Source organism: Erpetoichthys calabaricus, chromosome 3 (assembly GCF_900747795.2).
Source record: "Erpetoichthys calabaricus chromosome 3, fErpCal1.3, whole genome shotgun sequence".
NCBI lineage: Eukaryota > Metazoa > Chordata > Cladistia > Polypteriformes > Polypteridae > Erpetoichthys > Erpetoichthys calabaricus.
In genome coordinates, this window is record NC_041396.2 from 202,024,786 (window position 1) to 202,041,257 (window position 16,472).

Below are 16,472 nucleotides of genomic sequence, written 5' to 3' on the forward strand. Positions count from 1 at the left end.
TTCTCCATTAACATCTGTTTGTCTTTTTTCCTTCTTTTTTCTTTCTCTGTTCCTTTTCTGTTCTCTCCCCTAGCTGCCTCACGCTTCTATTATTTATCACGGGGACATGGATCAGGTGTGGCAGTTAGCAGCTCCTGGCATCAATTACGGATGCGGACGACTCCTCACCTGTATACTTAAGTGAGGACTGCCCGCATCACGAATCACCTGGGAACCGCTCCCGCCACACTGCCATGCCCCTTCACTAAGCTGCGACTATTTATTTAAAAAGTTGCCTTTTTGACTTGAGCTGTGGACCCGCTACACCACAACCATATCCTGACAACAAAGCATGCAATACAAAAACCACCTGTGGATGACGCTTCAGTGTATCAAAGGGTACACTCACACATAGACAGCAACTCAACCAGAATTTGAGCCAAGAACTATTAAACTGAGAAGCAGAAGGGCTAACCACTATGCCACCATAATGTTCTACAAAGATTACACCACATTTACTATCTGTTTCTTATCAAATTAACAGATATATTTTTGCTGACACATAGTTGTTTTGGAGATGAACCCATTTCTTTGCAGCATCTCAACTGCTATGACACTTAATGTGTATTTCTCTTTAAAATTTACATGTTGCCACTTGGATACCTGATGCATCAGCCTTCCTGCTGCAGAAACTTCAGTGTTTTGATTTCTGATAACTTCCTACAGCTGAATACACTCAACAAATTAACTTTTTTCTGACAGGGTTCAGGCCTATTTTAAGAAGCTTTGCTTATTCATTGATTTTGAGTGAATCAGTCTTGGAATTACATCTAACAGTGAGCTCAGAATGTTGCTTAGTGTCAAACTTCTCTCTCTCCACTTCACATGCAAAAAACTCCCACAACTGACTGAACTACATTGAGTTCCCATGTCTACTCCATATATATGAAAAGATTAGCTAAATCGTGCAACATTTTCATGCGAGACTCATTTTACTTCAAACCCATATGTGATTTACTATACATTTATATATAATTTTTTTCCTCTTCATTAGGAGAACACAACAATTATATTCTCATGTTAATACAAACAATTTAACGTGAATAAGTAAAAAAAATACATTATATACATGTGCTCCATGTACTGTATATAACAAAAATTTCCAGCATGCACTGAAAGCGAGCGAAGCAAAGCACACTCCTAGTACTATATATAATGTTCATAATTCTCCTACTATCTTAAAAAGCACTACATTTTCAACACCTATTTATTTCTTCAGTATTAACTTTTCTGGCATATCAGATCTTTAACAGCTTTCCTCAATCTTGGAAATTGAAATAGAGGCTTACTTTGTTTTTTTAGCCCATGTTCTCTGAAGTACTGTGTATAGGACTGCCTGTTAGGCACCATTACCATTAATGTTCAAAAATGGACTTTTCTTTCCTTACATTTCAGGTAACCTATTCATATACTTATTTCATTCTTCCACTGACTACTCTACCGTCACTTCAATTCTCTTTATTGTTTCTAAACTTTACATGTCTATCATTATTTTCTTACCTGTTTTTGAGTATAATTTATCATATAGAGTAGGATAAGATAGGATAGGTGGAATTTATTATCACAGAGGGAAATTTGTTTGCATCAGGAAAGTACAAAACATAAGGCATTGTCACACAGATACAAGAAAATAAGCAAATACATAACAACTGGCAACTAGTGTTATAAATACACATGCTTGAAATTAGTACAAAAAAGAAAAAATATCTCAAGAGTGTACATCATTATAATACCCTAAGTTCTTGTCTATAAGCAGCGGCTTATCTAAGGAAAAAAGTTGTGAAAATGAAAAAATAGAATATCGGCTTATACATAAGTCCGGCTTATACAGTAATCCCTCCTCCATCGCGGGGGTTGCGTTCCAGAGCCACCCGCGAAATAAGAAAATCCGCAAAGTAGAAACCAAATGTTTATATGGTTATTTTTATATTGTCATGCTTGGGTCACAGATTTGCGCAGAAACACAGGAGGTTGTAGAGAGACAGGAACATTATTCAAACACTGCAAACAAACATTTGTCTCTTTTTCAAAAGTTTAAACTGTGCTCCATGACAAGACAGAGATGACAGTTCTGTCTCACAATTAAAAGAATGCAAACATATCTTCCTCTTCAAAGGAGTGTGTGTCAGGAGCACAGAATGTCACATAGATAGAGAAAACAATCTCTAGCAAACAAATCAATGGTGCTGTTTGGCTTTTAAGTATGCGAAGCACCGCGGCACAAAGCTGTTGAAGGCGGCAGCTCACACCCCCTCCGTCAGGAGCAGATAAAGAGAGAGAGACAGAGAGAGAGAGAGACAGAGTTTGTTTTTCAGTCAAAAATCAATACGTGCCCTTCGAGCTTTTAAGTATGCGAAGCACTGTGCAGCATGTCGTTTCAGGAATCAGCTTTATAAAAGATAGCAACGTGAAGATAATCTTTCAGCATTTTTAGACGAGCGTCCGTATTGTCTAGGTGTGCGAACAGCCCCCCTGCTCAATCCCCATACGTCAGGATCACAGATAGTCAGCGCAAGAGAGAGAGAAAAGTAAGCAATCTAGCTTCTCAGCCATCTGCCAATAGCGTCCCTTGTATGAAATCAACTGGGCAAACCAACTGAGGAAGCATGTACCAGAAATTAAAAGACCCATTGTCCGCAGAAATCCGCGAACCAGCAAAAAATCCGCGATATATATTTAAATATGCTTACATATAAAATCACAATTTAAATGACTGCTACGCGCGTGTGTTGACTCGGCGACGCCCAGAGCAGAAAGAACGCGCTCCAACCACGCCATGTGGGGAGTGAGAGAGACGCCAATATCTCACACTCTCTCCCCCCTTAAAGAAATTAAATGGGTGCGAGTGAGACCACTGACCTCCCTCCCTTCTATTAGTTATAGGTTATAGTACGTTCGGCTTATCCATGAGTCCGGCTTATCTATGATAAGATTTTATTTTAAAAATTCATATGATTTTTGGTTTCCGGCTTATACACGACTCCGGCTTATAGACAAGAACCTAGGGTAATTCAGAATTCAAGAGCAACCCTACAAGTAACTGAATTTGAAATTCTTATAGTCCTGGGAATAAAAGGGTTCTTAAATCTGTTTTATTTACCCTCAGAAGCCTAGATGTGCAGCCTGGTGGCAACAACTGAAATTTAGTAAAAAGAGGGTGGCTACTTTCTAACAAAACCGAGTCAGCTTTCTTTTTGCCTTGTTTGTAATACATACTTGTTTAGGGAAAACCTGGATCTACCACCATATCCGTGGTCCTAGAGACATTTAGCTGTAAAAAGGAACAGTCACAATATAGAACAAACTAATCAACCTATTTTAATTGATTCCTTCTGTACTTAGTTCTCTTTATGCACTCAACTGAAATTCTGCCTGCTTTGTAAAGTGCCTTGAGATGGAAAAACTTCAGGTTACTGGGTTGAAATCTCAGGTGCATTAACCATGTTAAGCTTACATGTTCTCTTTTTGTCTGTATGGGTGTTTCTCTGGGTACTAAAATTTTCCTCTGATGTTGGAAAGATGTGTGGTTCATGGTAATCAGTCACTCTAAATATTATATGCCCATCAACAGTATGTGCATGTATATGTGTGAGCATGCCCTATTATAGATCGGAAGCCTGTTCAGGTGTACCCCTGATGGTACAAATGATATATCTCAGCATACAAATTCTGAATTGGAGGAAAATGGTAAAGTTAATGAATAAATAAAAAGTGAATGAATATGGAAAGACAGTGCCTTGTTACCTGTTATGCACAATAATATTATATTGCATGTCACATTAATTAGAATTAGGACATATACTTACCTTGTGGAGTGAATTTTTAAAACATCGCTAAATTTTTTTTTATCATGATCTTGCAAGAGTCCTCCTACTGTCCATATAAGGCAAAAAAGAAAGAGTCTTTCAATGTGGAATTGACCTCCTAAGCTTTGTGCCTTGTCATTCAACATGGCTCCAAGAAGGTTAGAAATTGTTTGAAAAAGGCCCACTTCTGTCAGAGGAATGGGATACCTAAGAAAGTACAACATTTATAATAATAATATCCTTTATATATCAGCAAATTAAAACATTTTGTCTTGAGACTTACTTTATCTCCCGAAGAACATAGTTAAAAATGGGATCCAAAGCAGTGTTGAAAACTTTTGATAAGACCTAAATTAAGAAAAAGTGCTGTTAGAGCTGAGAAACAGTTCTACATGTTTGATGTTAAAAGCCAATGCAGTCAAAGTCATGGTAATGAATCAGTGATATTGCTTTCCTGCATTTTTAATTGCATTTTAAGAATTTTCATTTGTGCATTTCTCATTGCTGATACCTTTTTATCATTATCACAATGGCATAATTACAATGCCAGCTTTAGGATGTTTGGTTTTCTTAGGCACTGCCATTTTATATTTAGTTTTCATGGTTTATTGTTCTTTTGTCTATTGCCAGTCACATGACAAGCAGATCACGTGATGCATTTGTCTTCACACTCTGTCTATGTAAGATGGAAGCATGCAGCAGTCAGTATCCTAGTGTTAGATAATCACTACAAACAAAAATCAAACCAAATATTGAGGTAGTGTGAGTTAGGGGAGTGAAATCCAAATTAGTTTTGGGCAAAACTTAACAACCTCTTTTCTTTCAATTATCAATTATGATCTTCTCTTAGTGTTTTTGTTTTTGGTTACTCCTATTTCTTTCCTTTTTATTTTTGGTATTCAAAATTGTCACTTACTCTCTGGTTATATTCTTGCCCTTCCCTTGTTGTTATATTCCATTCCCTAATGTTATCTTATAAAACTATTATAAAGATCTCCTTTTGTCTGCCGGTACATTGTGTCTCTTACATATCATAACAGTCAGAATCTTACAATGGTGATGGCTGTGCTAATTACCTACTGGCAAATGAAAAAATGCAGAAAGTAACTTGGCAGAACTTAAAACATTTTTCCTTCCTAAATGTTTATTGTCTCTTTTAAAACAAACTGGAATGTTAATAGAATTACCAGTTGTTAACTCTGCTGCCTTGCAACTTCAAAGTTCTCTGTACAAATTCTGTTTGGTCTATGCACATTCTGCCTATGTTTTCATGGGTTTTCTACATGTAGTCAGATCTCCCCCCACTACCAAAAGTCATACAAATTACATTCATCTATGTATCTTAATTGGTCTGGTATGAGTACTGTTTTTCATATACAGTAAGTGTGTATTCTAATTGAAATGAGACATGGTCTGAGGTTGTTACCTCGGCTGTTCCGGGTGTTATAAAATGGTTCCTTGCTTGTATATGCAATGGACTAAGCAGGTAAATAAATGGTGAATGGATTTATGAACTAGACTATCAATATACTGTATATTGTTCCTCTGTTGTCCACTATGCTGCCGTATGTAATTGAAAATGAAAAAAAAAAACTGTCATTCTTTTTGCTTTTCCCAGTGTTTACTCATTTCAAATAAAGTGGTTAATTCAACTGTGAAATGTATTTACAAATAGAAAAAATATAGGTTAATTAAACTGTACAAGAAAACAAGGCTCTAATAAGCCACTAAAATGTCAGAAGAGCACAACGTGGAGTTATCAGTTATCCACCAAATATTATTATATTTACACTTTTCTTAAAGTGAATTTATTATGTAGCTTTCAAAGTATAATGTGTAACACTCATGAATGTTATCAACAGCATGATTTTATTTTATATTGGATAAAATATCCATTTGAAGAAGTTATCAGACTGACAATATACTCCATGTATGAAAGAGTCAGATTTAATGTTTCTGCTCTTCTTCTCTAGTACATTTTACTTACTTGAGGGCTCCACTTGTAGAGTAATTAAAGAAGACGTTTCTTTACAAAGTAGGGGGAGTTTTGGCAGGAAATCTGAATGTATTGTTTACTAGGGCAAGGCAAGATTTTGCCCTGTCATTTGAGGGTGAGATGTAAGCGCTACACTGGGAAGTTAAGGATGCTAGGGCAAGAAATGTCGACGCAGTAGTGTCTCTTTTATTTACATTAAAAAATATTACTGTTTTTAATTAGGAAAAATTTTTGATTTAAAAAGTTAATTAATTTTATGATTTTAATCATCAAGTGATAAGAAGTCAAATAATATCTTCCATTTTTAAAACAAATGCAAACATTGCTTGTTTATACATACACTGTTTTCTTGCTCATTTCGTTTCATTAGCCAAGCACTGGCTAAAGGCCGCCATCCAGTAATATCACTGTCAATGTATAATATACCCTAAAAAAAAATAAAAAAAATTATTAAAACTGAGGATTTTAGTCTTCACAATAAATGCTGGCTACAACACAATAATTATGTACCTTGTAATCAGTGTGATAAAAGCATCAATGAAGAATTACATCAAAAATGCCCTCTAGTGATACCAGTTTTTTTTTCAAAATAATATTTTTCTCTATAATTAATCCAAATAATACAGGATAATAGTGTTTATCACATTTATGGGTTGCCTCATCTCCTCTATAGATTTACTTACTGTTTGTGAAATGGATGAAGGTGTAGCAAGTTCAAGGTCACATGTTTCAAAAAGAAGATGCATGTTGCTGCTTAAGTGGATATGCTCTCCACTGCTTAGCTGCATAAACTAAATAATCCAAAAGAGAGAAGTTTGAGTTACACAAGACCTATAATATAGATTAAGTATCATTCTAGCCAGAACAAGAAGCAGCAAACACAGAGACTGTGGTGACTTAACCAAGAACATACAGTTATGAATGTACAGTAATATTTCTGGTTCAGTTCTAATGCTGCTGGTACTATTTCCAAAAGATGGAAATGACAAAAAACAAAGCTAAAGTGAGCAATATGGTGTTTATATTTTTACATGTCGTCCCTTTTAGCACTAAAGTTCATTTTTCATAATACTGTATTTTAATTAGATTTTGTTAAATAGAAAAGATGAAGCTCCTTTGTGGCCTCAAATATGTAAATTTGATTCAAAAGCAGAATTTTGTATATATGGATTAAAAATAATAGACAAATTGCATTAAGTGTAAATAACACAAGGAATAATAATAGTATATAAAAATATTAACTTTCTAATAAAAAGTGGATGGATGGATAAATTGGGAGGTAATATGTTTACAGCAATATTAATTGAAATGTTTATATTTGACATAAACACAAGCACTGGAATGAAATTCCCTGCTTTGCTTCAATACAACCTTTACATTTTCACTATTATGTTTGTCTTTAACTCTGAATTACCTTTTCATTTCCTAGTACACTACTGAAGTTGTCCATCCAGCTAGAGTTCAGTGGTCCATCAAAGCAAATCCAAGTATTGCTGCATGTCTTTTAAAATACATAACACAAGTCAAATAGTTACTTCTTACAATTTTAAAGTTGCCTTAGACTATGAATAAAGCTCTAAATTGGAGAAATACTATCATATCATGTTGAACATTTACTGTTAACAACAATAGATGTGGACAGATGTGGGTCAACAAAAGATGTGGAAAAACAGAATGCAAGTGTTAATAATCTGTCTAAACATTACATATACATTTAGAAATGTTGAATAAATTCTGATTATGGGCCTCTGTAGGCCTAAATATAAGGAAAAACCCGTTTATAGCATATTACAAAAACAAAAATTTGAAGGTTATAATAATAATAATTCTTTGCATTTATATAGCGCTTTTCTCACTACTCAAAGGTACAGTACATGTTGCTCAAAAACTGGTTATCTTCTGTGAATACTCGCAGGAACCTGTTACACATTTGTAATCACTTCATTCTTAGCTTAGAAAAGCAAACTATCAGTATCAATCACTGAAATAAACTAAACACTTCTGTAGCCTTATCGACCTGCCTAACAAAATGACAAATAAATGTGAAAGTATGAGAATCTTACTTATTACTTAATTTATTTCCTAGACACATATTTGATAGAATAAAAACAAAAGCACACCCTAAAAGCTTTTCTCCAAGTGTATGTGATGATACCATCTATCCAGTTTTGTGAAGGTGGTTGGGAGCCAAAGAGCAAAGTAAAATTATCAACAGCTAGAGGGCTGAATTTAATCAGTTTATGAACATATGGCTCCATTTTATCAGCTACAGGAACACTGGATAGCTGAGACTGGTTACCAGAGGAAATTAAACTAAGAGCCTGTATCAGAGTGGAGATGCAAGAGCTCTTCCCAGCGCCTGGGGGACCAGCCACAATAATACCTGCAAAGAGAAGGTGACCACTTAGTACACTGAGTATCATTTACACTTTACACAGTATTTCAAACAAAGAATTAATTCAGTATCCGTTTTTATCTTATTATGAACACATGATTATACAGTAACATGGCCCAGTTTTAGTTTAAAAAGGGAAAATGGAAACTGCAACAAATTCAAGAATTTGTCCCTTAACAATATCAAATTCTTAATTATAGTTGACTCAAACACAAACAGATGCTTTTTGTTTACTTTAATTTTTGGATAGACTGGAATTATAGCAGTTTATGTTTGAACAGAAGCATAAAGCACATTTAATTTCCAGGCACCAATGTGTATTTCAGTACTTTAAAAGAAGTTGATTCACTATTTTTCTGTTCATTTCCTGCTTTACTTTGTATAGTGTTGCCAGGAACCAGAGTTTATCTTGACAGCACTACACACTAAAACTTACTTAAATTTAGTTCAGTTTAAAGACTCTGATTAAAATGGATGAATCTTTGGGAATTGGGAGTAAACTAGAGTACACAGAAAAAAATTCTCACAAACACATGGAAAAAATTCTAATATTATGCATACTGTAATTGAGTTGGGAAAGAACCCAATAGCTTCAATCCATATATCCATATATTTGTTGCCTTGGACATGTATGCAACCATTCATTCATCTGTTCATCTGTGTTTTCAGCCATTTAGGACACATTTGCAGGTGTAAAGCAGATAAAAGTTCTTAGTGAGATGTAGATCTGTACATTGATTTTTATCACGTTTTTTAAGGATGTATTAAGCAACCCTCCAAAAATGATCCTGCCCAGGCACATTACTTTTACCATACCTTGATTGATCTGACTCAGGGTATAAAGTTGTTTCACTTTATTAACCCATGGAGTATGAGGGATTAGATTATTATTCTTTGCTGCTTTTAAAATAGCTTTTTCTAGGCCACTTGGAGATGATTGAAAGTAGGAATCTTGATTAGACAGGTCCACAATGTCACCAAAGACATCTCTCACAATCTGGCTAAACACCAAAAGATCCTGCGAAAAAGAAAAGAATTTATACAAGCTGTTCTCTTTCTGTACTAAATTTACAGAGAATTCAAGTTTAAATATCATGTTAAGAAATGTGAAAATGTCTCCATGATGGGACAGTTAACTTTGTTAGCTGGAATGTTAAAGGTCTGAATCACGAATTAAAGAGAAAGAAAGTATTCTCTCACCTAACAGGTTTAAACGCTAAAATAGTATTTCTACAGGAGACCCACTTACTAAGCAAGGATCAGTTCCGGCTTCAAAAGGACTAGACTGGCCAAATGTTCCATTCTAGCTTTACAAAGAAAACTAGAGGTGTGGGAATCCTCATACATAGAACAGTCTCATTTGCAGCATCAGATGTAGTATCTGATCCTGAAGGGAGATATGTGATGGTCATAGGCAACTTATTTAACTGTAAAATGATTCTGATAAATGTTTATGCACCGAATGTCAATGATAAGGAATTCATGCAAAATGTATTTGCATCCATTCCCAATGTGAACACTCATAAAATTATAATGGCTGGGGACTTTAATTGTATTTTAAATCCACACTTAGATAGGACTCCTGTCACAGGGGGGATGACATCTAACACTGCAAAGTCAATTACACAGTTTGAACTGACCATAACTTATCAGACCCCTGGAGGTTTCTAAACCCAAACTCAAGAACATATTCTTTCTACTCACCAGTACATCATTACTACTCAAGAATTGATTATTTCTTTATAGATAAGTAGGGGGCTCTGCCCCCTGCTTGCTTCGCTCGCCAACCCTGTGTTTGGTTTACCAGATATACAATACAATTTATTTTTTGTATAGCCCAAAATCACACAAGAAGTGCCACAATGGGCTTTAACAGGCCCGGCCTCTTGACAGCCCCCCAGCCTTGACACTCTAAGAAGACCAGAAAAAACTCCCAAAAAAAAACCCTTGTAGGGAAAAAATGGAAGAAACCTAGGGAAAGGCAGTTCAAAGAGAGACCCCTTTCCAGGTAGGTTGGGGTGGAGTGGGTGTCAAAAAGAAGGGGGTCAATACAATACAGTACAGTATAATACATAGAACAGAATAAATCCTCAATGCAGTATAAAAATAAAAATTCTAGAAGTACAGAGTAGAATTTCACATTAGATGATATCACATAATATGATTTGGATTTGTTTTAAGTCCTGGAGACCTCATTCATCAAGCTGCCTCCCCCATTTTGCCATTCCAAATCTGAAATAGCGCTAATCCGATGAAAGGACCCCTCATTCCCACGTCCCCATTCATCAGGGATTACTTTACCTTAGGCAGGCAATCTACAATTTAAAGAGATTGTTATTTTCTTGTGAATTGTTACATATGCATTATTTTCACTTTTACTTTAAAAACTTTTGTAAAAACAATACTTGTTTCTTTATTTCCTGCCCCGCATGTGCTTACATCTCTTTCTTCCCAGACGTATAATACTGCTCGTGTTGTGAAGGGTGTTGCGGCTGAATGTACGCTAAGGATATGCCTTTGGATCATTTGCTGTCTTTTTGCTGCTTGCTAGCTGCCTCTTCTGCCTGTCGCATGTTGTTGTTTTAAGAGCTCGGAGCACATGATACTTGCCTGCCAAAAGCAATCCAACAACTGCTAGCTTAGAGGTCTGTTGACTTGTTTTAAATGATGGCTCACTGCCTGGTCTCGCGTGACGTTGTAAAAGCAATACCTGTCTTTTATTTCTGGCCCCGGGCGTGGTTGAATTCTTTCTTGCAGGATGTATAACACTGCTCGCGTTCGGTTGGGGTAGCTGCTGTCGCGCTGCCCTTCGATCTTTTTAAAGCCTGTACAGCCGCCGTCCTTTTTGCTACGACCCTGGGACAATCTCTTGGCACCAAGTCTCATGTTTACGGTCCCCGCGAGACGCACCGTGGCTAGTCTCCTTGGTCTCGTGGGTCTTTAAAATTTCTTTCGAGATTATCACGTATCGTAGCCTTGCATTTGCTTTCCATTCTAGGATTTTCTTTTATATATAGAGAGATAATTTCTTGCCTACGATTAAATCTTGCAAGTACGATGCTATTGTTGTTTCCGACCATGCACCTCTGATCTTGGAGCTAAAGTCACTATGCCCCACACACTTGCCTCGCAGATGGCGCCTTAACCCGCTTCTATTAGTAAACGAGAACTTTACTGAATTTATATCCAAACAAATCAGATTTTTCCTAGAGACAAATACATCTTCAGAGGTTTCTGCAGGAATACTCTGGGAAACTTTAAAGGCCTTCTTAAGAGGGCAGATTATTTCATATCTTTCCCACAGGAATTTGATCTGTAAAACAAGAAGAGTCACCATTAAAAATCCAAGTCTCAGTGATGAAGAAGAAATCCATATTATTTGAGGTAATAAAGTCTTGCAGAATAAAAGTTTTATTAGATACTGATCTCACGTTCAAGAGAGCAGCCTTGATAGAGGTGGAAGAGTTTGTTGCAGGATGAGCACGGGTGAGCGTGCAAAGATTAGCAGTGTTTACTACTCGATTGCAGGCCGAGGGAAAGTGATGCTGTCTTGAAATGGAGAAATTAAATCCGGTGTCCAGCGCCCATAAACCAGTGATGGAGTCCTGAGCAGGAGAAGATGGGTCATAGACGACTCGCAGGCATCGGGAAACAAAGCTCTGGGACTTGAGTCGGCGTTGTTTAACAGCAATTCCGGCTCTTTTCCCACGACGGCGGCAGGTGCATTTGCATCTCCCGAGGGGCATTCAACTCACTGATACAGGTGAACACCGGCGTCCAGGTGAAGAAGTCAGGAGATGAATAAAACAAAGGTGGAGGTTCACAAAAAATCCAATCAGGAGATGAAAATTGAGAGGAAAGCAAGCCAGAAAAAATGTTTAGTAAAGACTCACGATCATAGGACAGTGGCCGTTGGGATAAACTAAAACATTAAAGGACAGAGTGGTGGCTCTGAGGCTAGGGATCTGCACTGGCAATCGGAAGGTTGCCGGTTCGAATCCCGTAAATGCCAAAATGGACTCTGCTCTGTTGGGCCTTCAGCAAGGCCCTTAACCTGCAATTGCTGAGCGCTTTGAGTAGTGAGAAAAGCGCTATATAAATGCAAAGAATTATTATTATTATTATTATAAAAACAAAGTTAAAACATAGACTAGAGAGATGAGCAGACGGCCAGCCACACCAGTCGGCGCGATCTTGGAAAGTGAAAGAAACTGAACAACTAATTTATAAATCCAGGCATCATTACTATGAACACGGAGAAAAAGCTAACAAGCTTTTAGCTCAACAAATACACAAGCAAGAAGTTTGCAATGCATTCCCAGTAATCACCAACACGAACGGAGATAAAATCATTGACCATAAAAATATAATGCACACATTTAGAGACTACTAGCAAAATACCCGCGCTTCGCAGCGGAGAAGTAGTGTGTTAAAGAGGTTATGAAAAAAAAAGGAAACATTTTAAAAATAACGTAACATGATTGTCAATGTAATTGTGTTGTCATTGTTATGAGTGTTGCTGTGTTTTATATATATAAAATACACACACACACACATATAAACATATATATACATATACATATACACATATATATACATATCTACATATATATATATATATATATATATACATATACACATCCACATATGAACATATATATATACACATATATACACACACACACGCTTTATGGGTGATGATTGTTTTACTCTTTTTATGTTTATTTTATTTTATTGTAGAATCAACTCGTATCTGCGCACAGCAGGGCAGCCGTGGGCGGGTGCGCATGGTGTATTCACTCCATGTTATCGTGCATTGCGCTGTCAGTGGTATTTTGATAAAAGAATTTGAACAACATATAAGAAGCATATAAATTATTAAACAGTAAAACATTAACATTTAAGAAGTAAAGTTACATTAAGTACTACTGCAGTGCCTTCGGGTATACCTCATTTTTTGTTTGCCCATTACATGCTTAAATGTATACATATTTTGGTGCACCTACCGGAGAACACGCGACATATAACCGAGCGTGGGAGAAGCATGGATTTTAAACACGCCTTGAGTTCATCTGCTGGTCTCCCTCGTGGAATAACTGGTAATGTTTGACTAAAATCTACAGCGAGTAAAACGACATTACCTCCTTTTTTTTTTTTTACGATCTCTGAGATCTTGCTTTTTTCGGTTCAAGGCTTCATAAGCTCTTTTATGTTGTATGGTGTACTTATCCCAAACCATTATCTTTGAATGTTGCAAGACTTTCGCCTTGTATGTAGATCGGGGTAATTACATTCATTGCATTCCTAGTCTGAATCACAATCTGATTGTATGGGTGGTTACCTGGCACTGTAGGGTTGCCACCCGTCCTTTAAAATACGGAATCGTGCCGCGTTTGAGAATGAAATTGCGCGTCCCGTTTTGAATCAATACTGGACGGGATTTATCCCGTAATTTTTTTATCATTTTTTTTTTAAAGCAGCATCTCATGCAAATCATCCCACACGCATTTTATGAAGATGCCTCCTTTCCTACTTTTGATTGGGTAATACTTGATGTCATCGTTAGTTTGATTGGTGTTTTTAACTGTCCAGTGAGGAGGGCGTGTCTTTTAAGTAGAGTCTGCAAAGTGTTGGCACTGAGATGTGGCGTCAGCGCCATAGTTGAAGCCCCTAACGTTGCGGTCAGCAAGTCGGCTAACATCCGCCATGTGCCGTCTTTCAGTTGCGAGAAGCAGATCATAGAATGGTTGAAACTGTTGCCCCTAACGTTGCGCCACGGCGTGTGTTTCGTTTATACCTCGTGTCTTCTCATTAAACTTTTATCTCGCGAATATGTTATTGCAATCCGCAACGGGAGCGTTTCTATAAACTTAATTTAAACTTACGTTTTACACCGTGCTTTGTTTCCCTTATGAACATGCTTGTATGCTTAACTCGCTCCGTTCTCAATTGTTTAATTAATTTTTTGCTCTTCGCTGTTTGCGGCTCTTCCTCCATTTCCCCCTACTTCGTTCTTTTATCTCGCGAATATGTTATTGCAATCCTTAACGGGAGCGTTTCAATAAACTGATTGAAAATAGTTTTGCATTTACCTTTTTAGTAAAAGGCGAGCTTTTAAGCCTGAGAAATCACCCCGTAAATGCACGCGTTTAATTGGACATGTGTTAATATGTATGCTTACACAGTATTAAAAGACAGTCAAAAATTAACGTCATTTACCTTCGTTCCCGCGTGCGACTCGTGCTGTAAATCTCTTCCTTGTTTTTAGTTCACGTGATTACGTAGGAGGCGTGATGACGCGATACGTGACTCCGCCTCCTCCATTACAGTGTATGGACAAAAAATATGTTCCAGTTATGACCATTACGCTTTGAATTTCGAAATGAAACCTGCCTAACTTTTGTAAGTAAGCTGTAAGGAATGAGCCTGCCAAATTTCAGCCTTCCACCTACACGGGAAGTTGGAGAATTAGTGATGAGTCAGTCAGTCAGTCAGTCAGTGAGTGAGTCAGTCAGTGAGGGCTTTGCCTTTTATTATTATAGATTATAAATCCTTATATTCTACTGAGTTTAAAGAAGACAATACACAATCTAATGCATTTCTGGATACATTACAGATGCCACAAATAGATACTTTTAGTGCGGAGGAACTGGATAAACCTCTGGCGCTATCGGAATTACTAGATGCTATAAAGTCACTTCAAGGCGGGAAAGCAGCAGGCCCTGATGGCTACCCTTCCGAATTTTATAAGAAATTCTCCACTCAGCTAGCTCCCTTCCTATTAGCAACATTTACAGAAGCTAGAGACAACCAAATTCTACCTCAAACTTTTCGCCAAGCATTAATCACCGTCTTTCCTAAACAAAATAAGGACTTATCACAATGTGCATCATACAGACAAATTTCACTTCTGAATAATGATGTAAAGATACTCTCAAAAATCATAGCTAGAAGGATGGAGGAAGTGTTGCCTTCGGTAATATCACAAGATCAAACTGGATTTATCAAGGGTCGACACTTATCTTCCAACCTTCGACGCCTGTTTAATGTAATATACTCACCAACAAAGTCAAACACCCCAGAAATATTATTATCATTGGATGCAGAAAAAAGCATTTGACATGAATAAATGTAAAAAAATATTAATAAAACTGTAAGCTTAATGATAATGCAATAATATTATTAAAAAGTAGACAGCTAAAGTACTATAAGTAACAGGACATTGCACACAAGTGTTAAAAAACATGTTAAAAAGAAAATGAATTCTGAGAACTTCCACTTAGAGTCCTGAAAGCAGTTGCACTCACAGAAATACAGTTTGCTACTCAAAGCATGTTTCCAAAATGTCTACGCAAAAGTATATATCAAATCTATTACATTGGTCGGTGTAGCTTATTTCTGGTAGTTTCACATTTGAAATTAATTTTAGCATAATTCCCTGTTGTATGCTTTGCTTTATGAAATATAATTTGTGCCAAAATTAAATAAAGAAAATTGCAATTATGAAAAAAATAATCACAAAGAAAAGTACAGGAAAATATACCTGTATATAAATTACTTGATACATTGTGAAAAAACACAAACCTGTATGTAAATACCTTTAAAAAATATCAAATTATTATGAAAAACAATGACATCATTTTATTTTATTTCGATAATGTAGTTACCTTACATTTAATTACTGCCCCTTTATATTTGAAATGGCCTTGTTTTTTAAAAACTGTTTTTATATAAAAATGGGACTTTACTGAAGGGCACATTCCCAAATGACTCTTTTAATGCCTGCTCTATTTACTGTATTTCAGAATGCCTCTTTTCATGATGTTTTCATCACTTGTCAATAAACACAATGACAACCTGGCTGAACCTGTTCATCCATCCATCCATTTTCCAACCCGCTGAATCCGAACACAGGGTCACGGGGGTCTGCTGGAGCCAATCCCAGCCAACACAGGGCACAAGGCAGGAACCAACACTGGGCAGGGTGCCAACCCACCACAGGACACACACAAACACACCCACACACCAAGCACACACTAGGGCCAATTTAGAATCGCCAATCCACCTAACCTGCATGTCTTTGGACAAATTGACGATATATTGGAAATGCTGAGACAGAGATGTGCTCTTCAAAATGTTGACCCTGCTGCAGAAGTTGTTAGTAGTTTAATTCAGACTGAGCATCATGTCAGCACAGAAAATGCCCATGAAGAACTCACATAGGTAGACATAAACG

The 16,472-nt window shown here is 36.7% G+C and overlaps 1 protein-coding gene across 1 annotated transcript in view; it reads right to left on the reverse strand.

Moving 5' to 3' along the window:
* Window positions 1-16,472, reverse strand: part of LOC114649411 (uncharacterized) — a 239,282-nt gene that overhangs the window by 77,522 nt on the left and 145,288 nt on the right. The window contains exons 49-55 of the mRNA XM_051924730.1: window positions 9,053-9,254; window positions 7,962-8,224; window positions 7,256-7,342; window positions 6,525-6,632; window positions 6,182-6,268; window positions 4,129-4,193; window positions 3,846-4,052 (exon numbers count right to left, since the gene is read on the reverse strand). Coding sequence (XP_051780690.1) covers window positions 3,846-4,052; window positions 4,129-4,193; window positions 6,182-6,268; window positions 6,525-6,632; window positions 7,256-7,342; window positions 7,962-8,224; window positions 9,053-9,254 — 1,019 coding nt within the window. The remainder of the gene's footprint in view (window positions 1-3,845; window positions 4,053-4,128; window positions 4,194-6,181; window positions 6,269-6,524; window positions 6,633-7,255; window positions 7,343-7,961; window positions 8,225-9,052; window positions 9,255-16,472) is intronic.